The sequence below is a fragment of the Malus domestica genome, chromosome 07 (assembly GCF_042453785.1).
Source record: "Malus domestica chromosome 07, GDT2T_hap1".
In the NCBI taxonomy this organism is placed as follows: domain Eukaryota; kingdom Viridiplantae; phylum Streptophyta; class Magnoliopsida; order Rosales; family Rosaceae; genus Malus; species Malus domestica.
The window spans coordinates 28,037,692-28,052,325 of record NC_091667.1 but is presented as its reverse complement, the minus strand read 5'-3'; the positions used below and the strand labels follow the sequence as shown (position 1 = coordinate 28,052,325).

The following is a 14,634-nucleotide window of genomic DNA, read 5'->3' as shown; positions in this document are numbered from 1 at the left end:
TTCGAAATCCTCCCCCTTCATTATATATATATATATATATTTTTAAGTTCTACAATAAACAAACTATTCCCCTGACGATCATAAATAAAACAGAAAGTGGCTTATTTATACCACAACAAAAGTCAAAGCGAATTTGTTTATCTTTGACGGTCTTTATTATTGTGGTCAGACTTGTGACGTAATCTTAGAACCAGTTAGAATTACGTTGTTTGTTTGTTTTGTTATTGTGGTCATACTGGTGACGTAGTCTTAGAGTCCATTTGATGAGTTGGATGAGATTGGACCTTAGGGATATAATAGGATTGGCATGGACATGTAAGACATGACTTGTAACTCATGTATAAAGATAGGTTAGATAACTCATTCTATTGTGATTCATAACCCATCATGTCCAATCATGCTTATCTACATTTTGACACAACAAACAAAGGATTGGACTCAAGTCCATTTTAATTGGCTACACCCTATCCAAACAGGCCCTTAGAACTAGAGAGACTTACACGAAAGAGATTCACCAATAGAAAACCCAATTCATTTTCTTCTTTCAACCTATTACATTGAAGTTGCTCCCTCAAGAAAATTCAATCATTTTAAATTAAAAAAAGTGAATGATTTGAACCTTGAACGTAATAAATTGTAAACGCATTGTAACTAACATGACAATTCACCACTTGTGATAGACAACCTAATTTTGGTTTCTTGGTTGGTAATGTTGTTTGGTTTCTTGTTGATCAGAACGGTGCGTTTAGGACGGAATTCGGATTGTGGAAGCTCGAAAGTTGAAACCGAAAAGGAGTCTCCGAGATTTCGCAGTCAAAGCAGCCGTTAAAGACTAACCAGGAGGGAAACGGTGTCGTAGCGAAACACTAATTGAACTAAAATCTTCGTAGAGTCGTTAAACAAACCAATTCCGACAGACAAAACAAAAAGCTTAAAGCTTTTTCCGCGGCGAAACGCGTCCGAGTCAACTCAGATCTCTGCACGCTCCAACTCGCTTCCTTTCTTCCACCGAAGAAGCGCTTGCACGGCGTTTTCGTGAAAACGCTGCCGTTTCTTGTGATCTGAGCCATCTGAAGTCGTTTCTTTTCTGTCAGTCCCTTGTTTAATTTCTGATTGCTTTAATTTTCTTGATCGTAGCTTACGAAACCTTCTTTTAATATGCCTCTGTAATTCTTAATCTCTCACAGCATTCGATTGCGACCTGAATTACTAAAGTTGAAAGAATAATTTTTTTGTGGTTAATTGCATAGCCAAGGGAGCGTGATTTGGGGATTAGGGTTCTTATTGAGTTGTGATTTTGTATCAGGAATTTGGAATTAAATGGGTTTTAGTTTTATTTTTTATTTTTTTTCACTCGTGATTTTCTTGCTGCATGTCAATTGGGAATCTTTAGTTACGTTTTACCAGTAGTTTGCTTCTTTTTGCGTATGGATTATGAGGATTACTGATTGTATGTGTTTTCTTGGCGTGTTTCAGTTCAGTGAATTGGAAAGTCAGTGACTTCATAGTTTGAGCAGAGAGGGTTTTGGAACTCTACAGACATGAGTTTTGTATTCCGGGGTTCCAGGGCGGATATCGAAAGTGGATTCCCAGAATTTATACCAGAGCGGCGTGCAATGGTACATTTCTTGTATTTCACATATTTCCATTGACTTTGGCCCTAATTCGACCTTTTTCAAGGGTGGAGGTTTGAATTTCATGTTTTAATCCATGGCCGGTGTGTATGCAATTTTCTATTTTTCTCATTTGCCAATACCATTTGGGCCCAATTGCACCTTCTCCCTTTTAAAGGCAAGGGTGGAGGGTGAGTTCTGGGGGGCAATGCGTGTAAATTATCTACGGGAACAGGGGCAAAGTTATTATTATTCATTCATTTGTACTGATATTGGTTGTTTTATCTCAGCGCGTTCATCCACCACGCTCTGTCAATTCCAACTCACTTGCTTTTCTTGTCACAGGTGCCTATCATATTACCCTTTGTATAGTCTTGTAATTTTGTTGGTTGGTACTGATATCTGTTTATGTGTTGTCGTATGGCCAGTTCTTTTGCTGTTCATGATACTGAACTCACACCAGATGTCACCAAATTTTCTGGTATTGTCTTTCTCTGAGTGTGTTAAATTGGTTTGCTACATTTACTGGTCAAGGTCGCGGTTCGTTTAGGTTGTTTTATGAGAAATAAGTTCTTTTAAACTTATGCATGTAGCTCTGGCTAGTTCTTGGTGTCTTTTTGATGGCTACAACATTAAGGATGTATGCAACCTGTCAACAACTTCAAGCTCAAGCACAGGCTCATGTTGCGGCAGCCAGTGGCCTTCTTGGCCATACTGAATTGCGGTTGCATATGCCACCATCGATAGCCCTAGCAACAAGAGGGCGCCTTCAAGGCCTCAGGCTTCAGCTTGCACTTCTTGACCGGGAATTTGATGACCTAGGTTAGTGGTTAAATCCGTCTAAAAATGATTTTTACATCTTGAAACCCCATACATGGCTGTTATTAAAATTTTACTAGCCCAACCATAGCTTTGTCTCTTAGTATTTTTTATAGACTTTAGTTTTATGCCAAATTACTCTTCTGTTCAATACCAGATTATGAAACTTTGCGAGCTCTGGATTCTGATAATGTTCCAGCAGCTTCTTCTATGAGTGAGGAAGAGATAAATGCACTTCCGGTCCATAAATACAAGGTGCCAGGTCCTCAAATGTAAGTTCTCTAATTTTTTTTCTTTCCTTGAGTGATTGATTTAGACAAAAAGAGTCCAACAATTTTCGAGGCAAATGGAAGAATGAATTGAATTATAGTTGTTTAGCCTTTGCACGTTGAATACATTTGTTTTATCATGGTTTTGTTCTGTATGCAGTGGTGCTTCATCAATGCAACAAGCTTCATCTTCAGCACCTGCTGAGGTATTGGCTATATATTATCCCTCTTTGCTTTTGTATTTTTCACCCTTCTGTCACTCTATAAGAGTAAAGAGATTCCTGCATTTCATTTTGTATGAGTACAGCCAGAAGAAATTTTGTGTACGATATAATCTCATATGATATGATAGCAGTGCATTTATTCTGTGGCATTGTATCTTTCTGTTCTGTTTTGCAGAAGAAGCAAGAAACTGTCGACACGGTTGGGAGCACAAAAGCAGTGGAAGATGAACTGACTTGTAGCGTTTGCCTGGAGCAAGTTACTGTGGGAGAACTAATCCGCAGCCTTCCATGCTTGCATCAGGTTCGGTTCTCTTTTCAGTGGTTTGACATTCTTAGGCCTCTTTTTCCTGTATTTTTCAGTTGCGAGTTTTAGGATTTCTTGCTGGACTAAAATGTTTGCTAAGAAATTCTTCTGATACGGAGTAATGTGTGGTTGGTCCCAACTACAAAATGCATCTAGTTCTGCTCGACCTACACACACACACGTGCACACACGTCCCCACACTGCATGCTCTCTCACACTCACGCAAATTATGAACCTAAAACACATCTCTAGCTAATTGGAATAGAGGAGTAAACTTTGTGTGGTGCATTGTTGTGATAGAAGACACTTCTTTGTAATGGTGCTCTGGTATTCTAAAATCTCGTTTTATTATTGTGTTTCTTTCTGTTGTTTTGCTGCAGTTCCATGCTAGTTGCATTGATCCATGGCTGAGGCAGCAGGGAACCTGTCCGGTATGTAAATTCCGAGCAGGATCAGGGTGGCATGAAAATGGAGAAGCTGGAACGGATGCTTCTTACATGGTTTAATTATAACAGAGTAACTAGTAGATGTACCTACCTGCATAGTTAGGCACACTGATGGATCAGATTCAAGGGTTATGCCCAGCATTGGCATTGCTGTAATTATCTTGACATTTAGGCATTGAAATGGCTATATTATGCCCTCAATACAACAAATTTTGTGTATTTTGAAATCCGTATAAAAAAGATGCTCTTTGTAGACCACATGACATGGCGGGAATGGAGATCCTCCGGATCTCTATGTCCAGAGCTAAAGGACCAAGAGATCCCAACCGTTCATTTTTAATCTTGCGGCTCCTATTAGCCAATCTCACTGGCTCATCTTACACAAACCAAGAGTTTGAATTTCTCTCTTCAACGGTCCGGATCTCTTTGTCCATAAGCTCTGGACATAGAGATCCGGAGAGGATCCCAATTCATGTGGCGGTTGTGGTTGGATATTTTCTTTAAACCATTAACAATGGAATCCAGCCATTAACTGTCACATTATTTGGTTTACAAAATTAGGTCTAAAAGATGATCATACTAACATTGTATGATCGATCTTAATTTGTTGACAAAAGCTTGTTTACTGGTCACTTATAGATTCCGATAAAAATAGATTTTCGAAATGAAATTCCGTTGTTTTAAATTTACGGATTTGTTAGTTGACGCTCCAACATAGTCTTGCACTTTGCTCTTATGTTCTTTCACCAAGGAGTGCAGGATGAATTTTTGGAGAGCGATAACATCTCCGTACCTTACGAACATGGCCTTTTTAGCGCTTGTGATTGGATTAAAATTGAAAATTTCATAAATCTAAGGCTTTTCTAGTACTACCGTGTTGGGGGAAATTGCAAATTATAACGCTTGAAGCGACAAAGTGCCTAAACCTTCGAAATTGAGTTTTTTCCTCTGTGAGGGTTTCTTTCTCTCTGCTGTGAGAGTACTTCTGTGAGATCTTCTTCCAGGCTCTTCGGTGGCACCGGCCCTAGCTTCGGCTGGGGTCGGGTGCTGTGTCCTCTTCTTCCTTTTCTCCTTCTTTTCTCCCTGTATCTACTGTTGGTTCTCCCCAATTTTTTATTTGACCTTTTCAATTCCTCCAGCTTTGTGGGTTCTCTTCTTCCTGATTCTTCCTTGCTTCGTTTTTTAGCCATGTTTTCTGTCGAGATCGTGTGTAGAGTTTCGGCGCTTGCACCGGATCGGGTGTGTTCCACACCACCACGTTCTCCTTTGTGTTTGCCTCTTGCGGCAGTGTTGCTCGGGACTTGTTTTGAGCTTCCAACTGGTGCTTGGCCTCTGTCGCTTGGATGCTGATTACTCATAGCTTATGGCTGTGTGCAGGAGACGTCAGCGAAGAAGATGATCAACGGTGGTTGGGGTATCGGATGGCTGACAATTCCTTGGATCGTCGGTGGAGAAGGCATTGATGCTTCTCGGATGTTCTTTGGTTTTGGGCTTTTGGGCTCATTTTCTGTTTATGTTTTTTTCTTTCTGTTTAGGCCATTTTTGGCTGTGTACAGGTGTTGTTAGGCCTTTGTCTTTGTGTTTTGGTTGAAATAAAATCTTTCCGTTGACAAAAAAAAAAAAAAAACGATTGAAGCGACATACATATCCCAAATCCACAAAAAATAAAAAATCAAAAATCAAAAAATCAAAACAGTAACAATCTTCACGGGCGCTCAAAGCAGTTGCCAGTGCTGCTGGTATTCTTTCCGAAGAGGCTGAACTTCCTTCATCAGCTCAGCTTTTGGTTTTCCAGAAAATTAAAAAAAGAACAAGAAGATAACGGATGCGTACCTCTCGCATATGAATTTTTCTTAAAATTTATATATCTTCTTGTGTGGAATTCCGAAAAGAATCAAGAGTTTCTTCTTGCGTGGAAGAGCACCTGATTCTGTGGCAGTTTGATGTGTCTGACTTGGACAACAAGCTACTCGACAGTTCACCTCTTCTCTGCCTTCAGCTGCTGCTTAATTTGTTTCCGGCAAACCCACTGCCAGGGACGTTCTGTCTTTGAAGTTTGATGTGGCGATAATTCTCTCTGCATAATTAGATAGAATCTTTGAGGAAAGGCCAAAGAGGTTGGTGAATCAAGGTTAGCCTGTCCCAATAGGCATGGCACTGGAGGATATGTGTTCTGGCAATCCAGATAAAATTGAACCTGATTTCTGAGGTCACTTCCCAATGCAAGATGGAAAAGAGAATGGCGGACGCCGCAGGTGGTTATACTTACATAAAATCTCACAACCCCAAGCTTCTGGAAGGGTGACGGATGAGTCTTCACTCTTGGATGATGGAGCAGGAGTTGAATCTGATAGCGCAAACAACGACGACTGTATGTCATCCTGCACCAAGGAATAACACAAATTATTATTTTTTTATATTTTTTATTTTTTTTGAGAAGAGGAATAACACAAATTATCATTCAGAACAATCCATATAGGGTTGTTAATTACAATTCAAAAGATGAACTTCGACGTTGAGCATTCATTTCCTCCAAAAAACTAAAAATCCTGCCGGGCCAAGGAAACAAAAGTGATGAAGGTGGCTTCTTATCTGCAAACAAATGATCCTTGTTTGATCTGTCAGCATCCCACAGCTTGTCAAGTGTACGTGTGAATGGATGAACATCCACTAGAGGGTAGAACACCTCCATGTCATCCTTGAAGTTATAAGTAGATCGAGGAGGATGCAATGTACGCAATGTTCCGCCTCCTTGCGGTGTATCCTCTGCAGTAGATGCATCAAGTGTAACTGAAGATGCTAATCCGCTGCCAGCTGCTGTCACTGAGATGTCTCGGCAGATAAACTTGAACGGCCTGGATTTCGAGAGCTCGATACTGCCATAGATAGAGGAAGACTTGAACAAGTCACAGAAGGGGGTCAGGCAGAAGGGTTACATCTTCAACAGCGTCTCCTAAATTACTCATGATTCGAGAGGCGAGGCTAAAAATCTAAGGACTTACGAGACCTTGTCATTCGATGGTGAAGAAATTGATACTTACAATTACAATACAAGTTTTGTGTATTTGATTGAAATCTCCTTGTTAAAGCCTTGTGATTCATAAAGTTCCCCACAGTAAAGAAATGCAATAATTCAGCATTAGATTATGTAATAATTCAACACCTCATATTTCAATAACACATCAATACCATCTTTTCTGGTCCGAAAATAACTTATTTATGAAGGACATAGTTCGGTCTAACTCGCGAATTAAATTTATTTATTGTATCTACATAAATATGAAGGATCAAGCTCATGCAAACATGCGAGTATGCGACCAAGTGCCTATTTTGCTTTCCCTTTTCCCTTTCCTCCGCCCTTCTTGGCATCTAACTTTGCTTGAATACGAGCGGCGGCAGCAGCTTTGGCCTCTTCTCTCTTCTTCTTCTCTTCCTCTTTGTTTGCAGCAACTAACTCCCTCTGTTTCTTCAGTTCTCTGTTGTGAGGACCAACGTAAAATTCAATCAATCATACTGGTCACAAAAAAGTTGGTAGATCTCAACGGAACCAACAAAAAGTTCAACGGTAACAATAAGACTTGCATTATATATCTGGAATATAAGTTATGGAGAAGATGAAAGTAAATGGACTTACTCTAGCCTAGCCCTTTCCTCTGAAGCACTACCCAAACTTAATCCCTTCCGCGGATTGCAAGCAACTAACTCCACTTCAAATACAAGGGTTGCACTGCAGGAGTAATTTGTAACAGACGATGAATTAATTCCAAAGGCATTGTAGAGAGACACCATTTGTAACAAGAAATAAAACATGATTGACCAAGAAAATTGATGCAGACTTTTACGAACACTTGGATACAGTCATAAACCAGAATGCGCACAGATTAGCAAGTATCGAGCGTGAAGACCCTCCCTTGTCTTGCCACCTGGAATTTATGTACATTTCTTGCTTCCGGAGATTTTACATCTATTCAACAAATATATTGGTTTATAGTTGGGAATCGAAGATCACCAACCAAATAACTCTTAAATCATAGACTAAGATGCAATTGTTTACTATAAGCATATACTATCCACATTTGGGAGATAATTATGTCTGGACAGTGTTGTTTTGGCACATCGGTGCGCAAACATATTTTTAACTTAACAAAGCTACTAGCACTCCTAGTGTCCCTTGATAAAAAAAAAAATTGACAGAAAAATAATGAATAGAACAATGGCATTACCCGGGTGGGATATCTGGCGGAGAACCAGCACTTCCATAGCCGTATTCTGGCTTGCAAGTGATCTTAGCAATCTCCCCAACCTGAGGAAACAATCAAAAGAGAAAACATGTAATAGGGGACTTGAAAATTTCACAAAAAAATCCTCAAAGAGAAACTTATTTTAAACCTTCATGGTTTTCACTGCAATATCCCAAGCCTTGATCACACTGCCTTTCCCAATCTCAAATGAGAATATTGTATTATCTTCGTGCGTCGTGTCAAAGACTTCGCCGGTTTCCTCAAGAATGCCTTCATAATGAACTGCCAACATAATGTATATGATTATTAACAAATTGAACATAAGTTTGCTAGGTATTTCCACTCAACCTAATCACAAAATGTTCGCACTGCACAAACGAAAAATAAATATGATCAGCAACAACACTCTAGCCCTTACCATCAACGAGCGGAAGGTCTTGGGTCGGAGCAATTGCATCTGGCTTTGCACGCCTTACAATTTTCTTGAGAACACCGCCATCCCCGGATAAATCAATTGCATCACTCATGGCTGCAGCAGTTGCAATCTTCAATGTTCTGGTCATGTCATAGACATACAAACATGAATCCATGACATGATAAAATGGATATGAAAAAGGAAAATCCACCACATCATTACTTAGCATAAAAAAACCCTCCAGAAAGGTTGTACCTTTGGAAAAAAATTTCCATTAACTAATGATAAATTGCAAGACATTAATAAAAAATTTCAAAACCCTAGTGGGTTTTAGATACAATTACAAACAAAAACCCCCAAAAGTTTTAAATTTTGTTGTTCTAACCAGAAATTAACAAGGAATTGAAGCTAAACTAATAAAATTAGGGGTTTTAACTAAAATCCACCAATTACTTCAATCTCAAATTAACAAGGTGAGAAAAAAATAAAATAAAATAAAATAAATACAAAAAATCAGTAATTTTGGGAGTGAGAGTGAGAGAGAGTTGGAGTTGGACTGACCCGTTTCGAGGCGATAAAGGAGCTTCGGAAACGGAGAGGGGCAATCGGGTCGTCGGGTTGAAAGGGAGACGATAAATCGGGTGGTATAGCCGGGAGCTTCGGTGGCCATCGGCGTCTGATGAAGGATGTGCTCGACGCGGAAAGATGGCGTCTTTATATAACGATGACTCGATGATGACAATGAAATTCCCACGCGCACGTGTAGCGATTCCAGCAGATGCTGAAATGATGGGAAGAGTATAAATAAACACCGCTCAAGTTTTTACTGTACCACGATTAATGGTAGGGAGGTCAATTGGATTAATTTTTCAGATCAAAATTATAAATTATATGGTGTGTTATTAATAAAAATAAGTACATTAATTAACATTTAGTTAATAATTTAATCATCAGTAATCACACATGCAAAAATCTGATCTAAATTTGTCATTGCAGTTGAGAGAACATGCGAAAATTTGTTCGACGACGTTGAAGTGTGGGAGACTATGAGGTAAGTTAGATAACTTTATTTGAGATTCGTAACCTATTTTGTCCTATTATATCCAAGTTACGTTCTTACCCAACAAATATCGGTTGGTTTATGTTCAATTAAAACGACAAACATCTGTTTGATTACCAGTCCAATTTAATTGGATATAACTCATCACATTCTGCCGACCAACAGAAAAAGAGATTCTCTCCGGATCTCTTCTTCTTAATCCACTAAATTCGTGGATCTGAACCATTGAAATTTGATCCAACCGCTACAAATAAGGGCTCACTTTAAAAATTATAATAACTTTAGCAGTTGGATCAGATTTCAACGACTCGGATCTCTGAATTTAGTGGATTAGGATGAAGTGATCCGGATAGGATCCCTTTCCTACCCAAAAAAGTCGTAATAGTAGTTGGATTCATGTTGAAAACTTAAAAGCCGCCGTTTCTCTTTTCTCTAGCCCCAAAACCGGTTCTTTTCTTTTTCCTGTTCGGTTACAAACAAGAACAACCCGTCCTTTTCATTTGACATTGATGATTTGGATACTGCATGAGCAGAGATCCGGATGGAGGCTTTGCTGGGTTGGGCTGTAGCCCAACGGAAATTTCAGACAAAAGGTTAATACTTAAGGGGATTAGCCCATTCAGCCCACCTCAGTTCCATACCCAACCCAGTTAGGCCATAAAATAACAAATTACTCCTCAATTTCCAGATTAGACCCCACCCCATTGAGAAATTTTTTATTGTGACGAAAATACGAATGATACATCACGTGTTTTTATGTAAGTGGTGGAACATGTTATTTTTTAAGTTATTAACTTTTTAACACACATATTCTGCAATTTATATAATAACATGTGATGGACCACCTTATGTGCCGATTACATTAAAAAATCTCTCCATCCCATCAGCCTTTTTCTCCTTTCACTCCCTCCACCTCTTGTCTTCAAAGTTGAGTCCACCGGTGTTTAAAATTCTGGGCCCATCCCCTGTGCATGAAGCATGCAACGGCAGAGACCCACGTAGGAGTTCTGCTCCCGCGTGATCGTGGGGTCCTAGACGAAGCTCCACGTGAGCAACGGTCCAAAATGGCGCAAAGCGTGATTTGGATGATTATCTGCAAGACGCCACGTATTGATTAACTTATGTTCCGATCAGATTCCTGGGAGCTTATCATCTCCTTCAGGCTGGCGTGCCCGTGATGTGACCGTTAACCAAGCGCAGTTTCACTCCAGAGTGTTCTGCATTTTGTTTCACTGTGCAGAGCGCTGCCCGCGAGTCCTCATCTGTGTGTCTTTTTGTTGGATTTTCTTCCTGCTATACATATGTTGCTCGTCTTGGAACGGAAGAAAGATGGAAAAGCAGGGCCCTTCCATTTGCTTCCACAGATTTATCGATCTCTCTCTCAAGCTCCAAATCGCTAGCCTCCACAAGAAGGTTCGTCTCTCTCTCTCTCTCTCTCTCTCTCTCTCTCTCTTTTCAATTCGTGATCGAATTTTCTTTGCAAGAATGTTACATCTGTTTCCTTCGGGAAGAAAGTTTAAACCTAGAAAGGCTTGGTTTTCAGGAAATCGTCAATCCTGCAGAAACCTTGGGTTTCCTGGTGAGCTATCCGGCATATTTGTTTCGGGTTTTGGTTTTTTATTTCTCTTTTCTTTGTTCAAATTTTTATAATTTTAAAACCTCTCGGTGGCTACAAATTTCATCAGTTTTTCAATTCGATTAGGATCGATTTTTACCCTCGAAATCTAGCGTCTTCCGGTGAGTTTTGTGACTTTCTCAGTGTGGCTGCTTCGAATTTTATTTTTGTGGTTTTCGATGTCTACATGGGTTTTTTGTTTGAATTTTGTATTTGTGATTTGGCTGGTTGTTTTGAATTTATAAATGGCTTTTCTGTTTCAATTTTGATTCTGTGATTTTGAGAGTTTGTTTATATTGTTAGATTGCTGTTTGTTTTTCGGCTATTATGTATAGACTTCCAAGCCCTTTGTGCACAAGGTAAATAATTTAGCATCTTCCTTTCAGAATTTTGTGTAACAAAATTTTTACTTTTTGTATATTGTGGAGGTTGAATTTTGTATATTGTGAATGTTGAATCTATGCAAATCCATTTGTTCTTAATTTTTTTGTGTTTTGGAGAATGTCCTTGTGTGTGTGTGTGTGTGTGTGTGTGTGTGTTTTAGGTGGTGTTGCATAAGTTAGTGTACGATGAAGAGGAATCTTGATTAAGAGTCGTTTTTAAAAGAAGAACAAAAGAAAAAATGAACACAATACAATCTCCTTTAATTAGCTCTTAAACCCTAATTTCTCTCTCTCCTCTCTCTCTCTCTCTCTCTAAAATCCATTTTTCATTTTCTGAAAAGGGTTCAATGGATATCGTCCCTTTGTTCAGGTAGTACTCGGAGAAGTTTGTCAAGGGCCGATGGGACAAGGAGCATTGCATTTCATAATGGCAGAAATACAAGACCTCCCTCTCTGTGCGTTTCCAATCTTTACCCTCCCCCTAAATTTTCATATAAATCACAATTTATATGATTATTTTGCTGACTCTATTTTTTGGTATTTGTGTTTTTATCTCCTGATTATTTTTTCCAGAGGTTTTATTAATTTTCCTTTGACTGGAAATTTGGGGTTTCTTTAGGTATAATGTTATCAAATTCTATTTTTTTAATTTTCTGATTTTGGGGTTTTACAGGAATTGATATATATTGATTTTTTGGGTTTTACAGTTATAATGTTATCAAATTCTTTTTTTTTTTAATTTTCTGATTTGGTATAATCTCATCAAATTCTTTCTTTTAAAAAAAATAAAATAAAATTCTGATTCAAGTATAATGTCATCAAATTCTGGACGAGGTGCATCCAGACATCAGTTTGGTAAAGGTAAAGATTTGCCTAATCCTATTGGTACATAATCATATGAGAAAATAAGGATTTGAATATGTTAATTAGCTAAGAATTAGTTTACATTAGAGAATATATATGATTTTGGAATGTGTTGGTGTACCTAGGGACAATTATATCTGTGAACAGATGTTTGGTTGGAAAGTCTACCCATAAAGAAGAACACATCTAAGAGTAGAGTGAAACTGAAAAGCAGCCAAGCTCAAAATGTGATTTCCCAAAGAGTAGGATTGGCCCTTCGCTTTAAAATTATCATACTTTACTTCTCATTCTTATATACCCTTATGTATCAGTAACATGTATTCGACTTTAAAACTTTATCCGAAATCATTTGGTGGGTGTTTGGAATTTTAGAATTAGATTTTCAATTTGTTTGGTGAATTCTTAACTTTTAATCTCATTTGGGTCTATTTAACTGTTTTTGTTATGAAATTGTTCACTGATTGCATATTGGTAATTTGATAGATTTTGTTTGTGTTGGCTCCAATTTCTTGCTTTAAGAAAACCACTTGGTTGGGTTTAAGTTTTTCGTACTTTTCGTTGTTTTGTTTGCATAAAAACATGTTTTACAAATTTGGGGACTGATCTGAAATCATTTGGTGGATGTTTGTAATCCCAATTGGAGAAGACGAAAGTTTGTTAATTGATAGAGATTGTAAGTATAACATGGTGTTGTGTTGGATTTTGGTTGGTTTAGGTTGCAGAAGATGGGGGCTTTGGATGTAAAGAAGTTGGTGACAGACACCAGGGGTGGCTTCTCATAATTTGCAATTGGTTACATGGGGTGTTTTCTCTTTATACCAAAGTTAGAGAAAGAGTTCAACTTTGGTATATATTTGAGAATTAGTTTTTTTTATATTTTTTATATTTTTAATTCTAATTCTGTGGTATATATCTTCTCCAAATTAAGAGAACTTTGTGATTATAAACATTTTCATCATTCAAGGGAGTCAGACTGATGATTGTTTGCACTACAACTTAGTCATGTTAGACTAATAATTTTTCCATCAATTTCTCATCTCTTTTTTTTGGTTTACGAACGTTAATTGTTTGATCCATGGTATACTATGTTGAATGATAACATGTTAACAGTAGTTTTGAACCAACATGATCTTACCCCATTTTGAAAACAAATTAAAGAAATAATGATGGACATGCATGTTAAAAATATTACGAATTTAAAGAGGTGAAACCCAACTCACAACTGCTACTTGTTTAGTTTAACACAATTTTCCTCTGCTTGGTTGCTGATAAAATGTTGGGAAACAAAGGAACTCAATTTGAGTGATATTGTCGTGATTTAAAAAATGTCTTCTGCACACGTGTGAGCGCATGCATGAAGGCTAGTGTTTAGGAATTTAGATTGGGAAAGGATAATGAACAATGGTTGGGTAACCTCAATAAAAATCATAAATAATGTAACGCATGTTTTTTTTTTTGTTTTTTAAATGACAAAAGTGACTAATATGCGTTGCATAATGTATAAACAAAAGTAGAAAATAGTATTCGACAAGAAAGCGATTTTGACGCACAGTTTTATTTATTTATTTTTAATCATCAAATTAGATAAATTAAACAACAAGAATAGTCAAAATGTGAAGTCTTTTCCCCCGTCAGCGGGAGGATGTTAGTTGTTAAAGATCTCAGAGTTTGAAACTGACACACTATAAATCTAGAACAAAAGTGTATGCGAAGCTAAAAACATGTATTTTTCTCTTTTTGCCGTTCGATATTGTTTTCGCTTAAGTGTTATACTAGCAGAAGTACTTATGAAAGTTTTTATGATGGACCCATAAGGCATGGAAAAATCTTGATCAGTGTCCCCAAAGAAAGGATAAGAGTTGGTCAGCGTTTATAATTGCGAAGTGTCACGAATCTCGTACAAGCTACCCAACTCTGGGCACTGGATATGCCTCTTGCATGCACGACAAACATTAGCTAAGTTGCGCATAAGCAATTGTCCGTGGCAAAATCTTACAACTATCTATACTTTATCATGCATCACATTTTGCCTAATGTTACTAATCAATTTTGTGCATGCGAACCAAGTAAATTGTACAATGCATGAACCGGTTAAAACCACTGGCGGAGGCATCAAGGGACCATGGTGGTCTTTGGCCTATCCTGATCTTGAAAAAAACATATATGTGTTTGTCTACCTATTTTTCTTGCTCTAAAACCCTCCTATTGTTCAACACTTCAGATAAATTCAATCATCATCTCTTGTTATGGTCCTTTATCACAAATCAAACCTTTAAAATCAAACCCATCATTTACTTTTACTTATAAAAATAAAAAACCTTGCCTCACACTCTAATCTGATTTCTTTCAAGTTACAATGCAGAGATTCGAGAGTTATTCCC

General features: G+C 37.9%; 4 protein-coding genes across 8 annotated transcripts; 2 read left to right on the top strand and 2 right to left on the bottom strand.

Annotated features, from left to right (window-relative positions):
* The first annotated feature begins 798 nt into the window (after positions 1-798).
* On the top strand, positions 799-3,933 carry LOC103406354 (E3 ubiquitin-protein ligase SDIR1-like). The gene is made up of 9 exons (XM_008345347.4): positions 799-1,089; positions 1,477-1,619; positions 1,904-1,958; positions 2,042-2,094; positions 2,207-2,435; positions 2,590-2,704; positions 2,862-2,907; positions 3,101-3,226; positions 3,610-3,933. The coding sequence occupies exons 2-9, from the start codon at positions 1,542-1,544 to the stop codon at positions 3,733-3,735; spliced, it is 828 nt and encodes a 275-aa protein (XP_008343569.1). The 5' UTR covers positions 799-1,089; positions 1,477-1,541; the 3' UTR covers positions 3,736-3,933.
* A 1,490-nt stretch (positions 3,934-5,423) lies between these two features.
* On the bottom strand, positions 5,424-6,593 carry LOC108170002 (uncharacterized). Its single transcript, XM_017324441.3, has 2 exons — positions 6,168-6,593; positions 5,424-6,056 (listed from the first exon to the last, which is right to left on the bottom strand). Exons 1-2 carry the CDS (start codon positions 6,365-6,367, stop codon positions 5,654-5,656), a joined length of 603 nt encoding a protein of 200 aa, XP_017179930.1. The 5' UTR covers positions 6,368-6,593; the 3' UTR covers positions 5,424-5,653.
* Positions 6,594-6,799: 206 nt separating this feature from the next.
* Positions 6,800-9,098, bottom strand: LOC103406355 (peptidyl-prolyl cis-trans isomerase FKBP20-1). The gene is made up of 6 exons (XM_008345348.4): positions 8,893-9,098; positions 8,335-8,471; positions 8,065-8,198; positions 7,899-7,978; positions 7,310-7,402; positions 6,800-7,151 (listed from the first exon to the last, which is right to left on the bottom strand). The coding sequence occupies exons 2-6, from the start codon at positions 8,441-8,443 to the stop codon at positions 7,001-7,003; spliced, it is 567 nt and encodes a 188-aa protein (XP_008343570.1). The 5' UTR covers positions 8,444-8,471; positions 8,893-9,098; the 3' UTR covers positions 6,800-7,000.
* Positions 9,099-10,290: 1,192 nt separating this feature from the next.
* On the top strand, positions 10,291-13,248 carry LOC103406352 (uncharacterized). 5 transcript variants are annotated; one of them, XM_029105893.2, is made up of 5 exons: positions 10,574-10,804; positions 10,935-10,970; positions 11,310-11,365; positions 11,731-11,844; positions 12,969-13,248. In XM_029105893.2, exons 1-5 carry the CDS (start codon positions 10,721-10,723, stop codon positions 13,033-13,035), a joined length of 357 nt encoding a protein of 118 aa, XP_028961726.1. In that variant the 5' UTR covers positions 10,574-10,720; the 3' UTR covers positions 13,036-13,248. The 5 variants fall into 5 exon arrangements, 1 of the variants encoding a protein (XP_028961726.1); XR_011582881.1 differs by lacking the exon at positions 11,310-11,365 and having other exon boundaries at positions 10,664-10,804; positions 11,760-11,844; XR_003774968.2 differs by lacking the exon at positions 11,310-11,365 and having other exon boundaries at positions 10,664-10,804.
* The last annotated feature ends 1,386 nt before the right edge of the window (positions 13,249-14,634 follow it).

What these genes read in the sequence shown, in the direction of transcription:
- LOC103406352 (XM_029105893.2), top strand. Translation starts at nt 10,721, where the DNA reads ATGGAAAAGCAGGGCCCTTCCATTTGCTTCCACAGATTTATCGATCTC. An exon ending in CCAAGCCCTTTGTGCACAAG is followed by an intron (nt 11,366 to 11,730) that starts GTAAATAATTTA and finishes TTTTCTGAAAAG; the next exon opens with GGTTCAATGGATATCGTCCC. An exon ending in AATACAAGACCTCCCTCTCT is followed by an intron (nt 11,845 to 12,968) that starts GTGCGTTTCCAA and finishes TGGTTGGTTTAG; the next exon opens with GTTGCAGAAGATGGGGGCTT.
- LOC108170002 (XM_017324441.3), bottom strand. Translation starts at nt 6,367, where the DNA reads ATGGAGGTGTTCTACCCTCTAGTGGATGTTCATCCATTCACACGTACA. An exon ending in CGAAGTTCATCTTTTGAATT is followed by an intron (nt 6,057 to 6,167) that starts GTAATTAACAAC and finishes TCCTTGGTGCAG; the next exon opens with GATGACATACAGTCGTCGTT.
- LOC103406354 (XM_008345347.4), top strand. Translation starts at nt 1,542, where the DNA reads ATGAGTTTTGTATTCCGGGGTTCCAGGGCGGATATCGAAAGTGGATTC. An exon ending in CCGGGAATTTGATGACCTAG is followed by an intron (nt 2,436 to 2,589) that starts GTTAGTGGTTAA and finishes GTTCAATACCAG; the next exon opens with ATTATGAAACTTTGCGAGCT. An exon ending in GCCTTCCATGCTTGCATCAG is followed by an intron (nt 3,227 to 3,609) that starts GTTCGGTTCTCT and finishes GTTTTGCTGCAG; the next exon opens with TTCCATGCTAGTTGCATTGA.
- LOC103406355 (XM_008345348.4), bottom strand. Translation starts at nt 8,443, where the DNA reads ATGAGTGATGCAATTGATTTATCCGGGGATGGCGGTGTTCTCAAGAAA. An exon ending in AGACCTTCCGCTCGTTGATG is followed by an intron (nt 8,199 to 8,334) that starts GTAAGGGCTAGA and finishes TTATGTTGGCAG; the next exon opens with TTCATTATGAAGGCATTCTT. An exon ending in CCGCCAGATATCCCACCCGG is followed by an intron (nt 7,403 to 7,898) that starts GTAATGCCATTG and finishes TTACTCCTGCAG; the next exon opens with TGCAACCCTTGTATTTGAAG.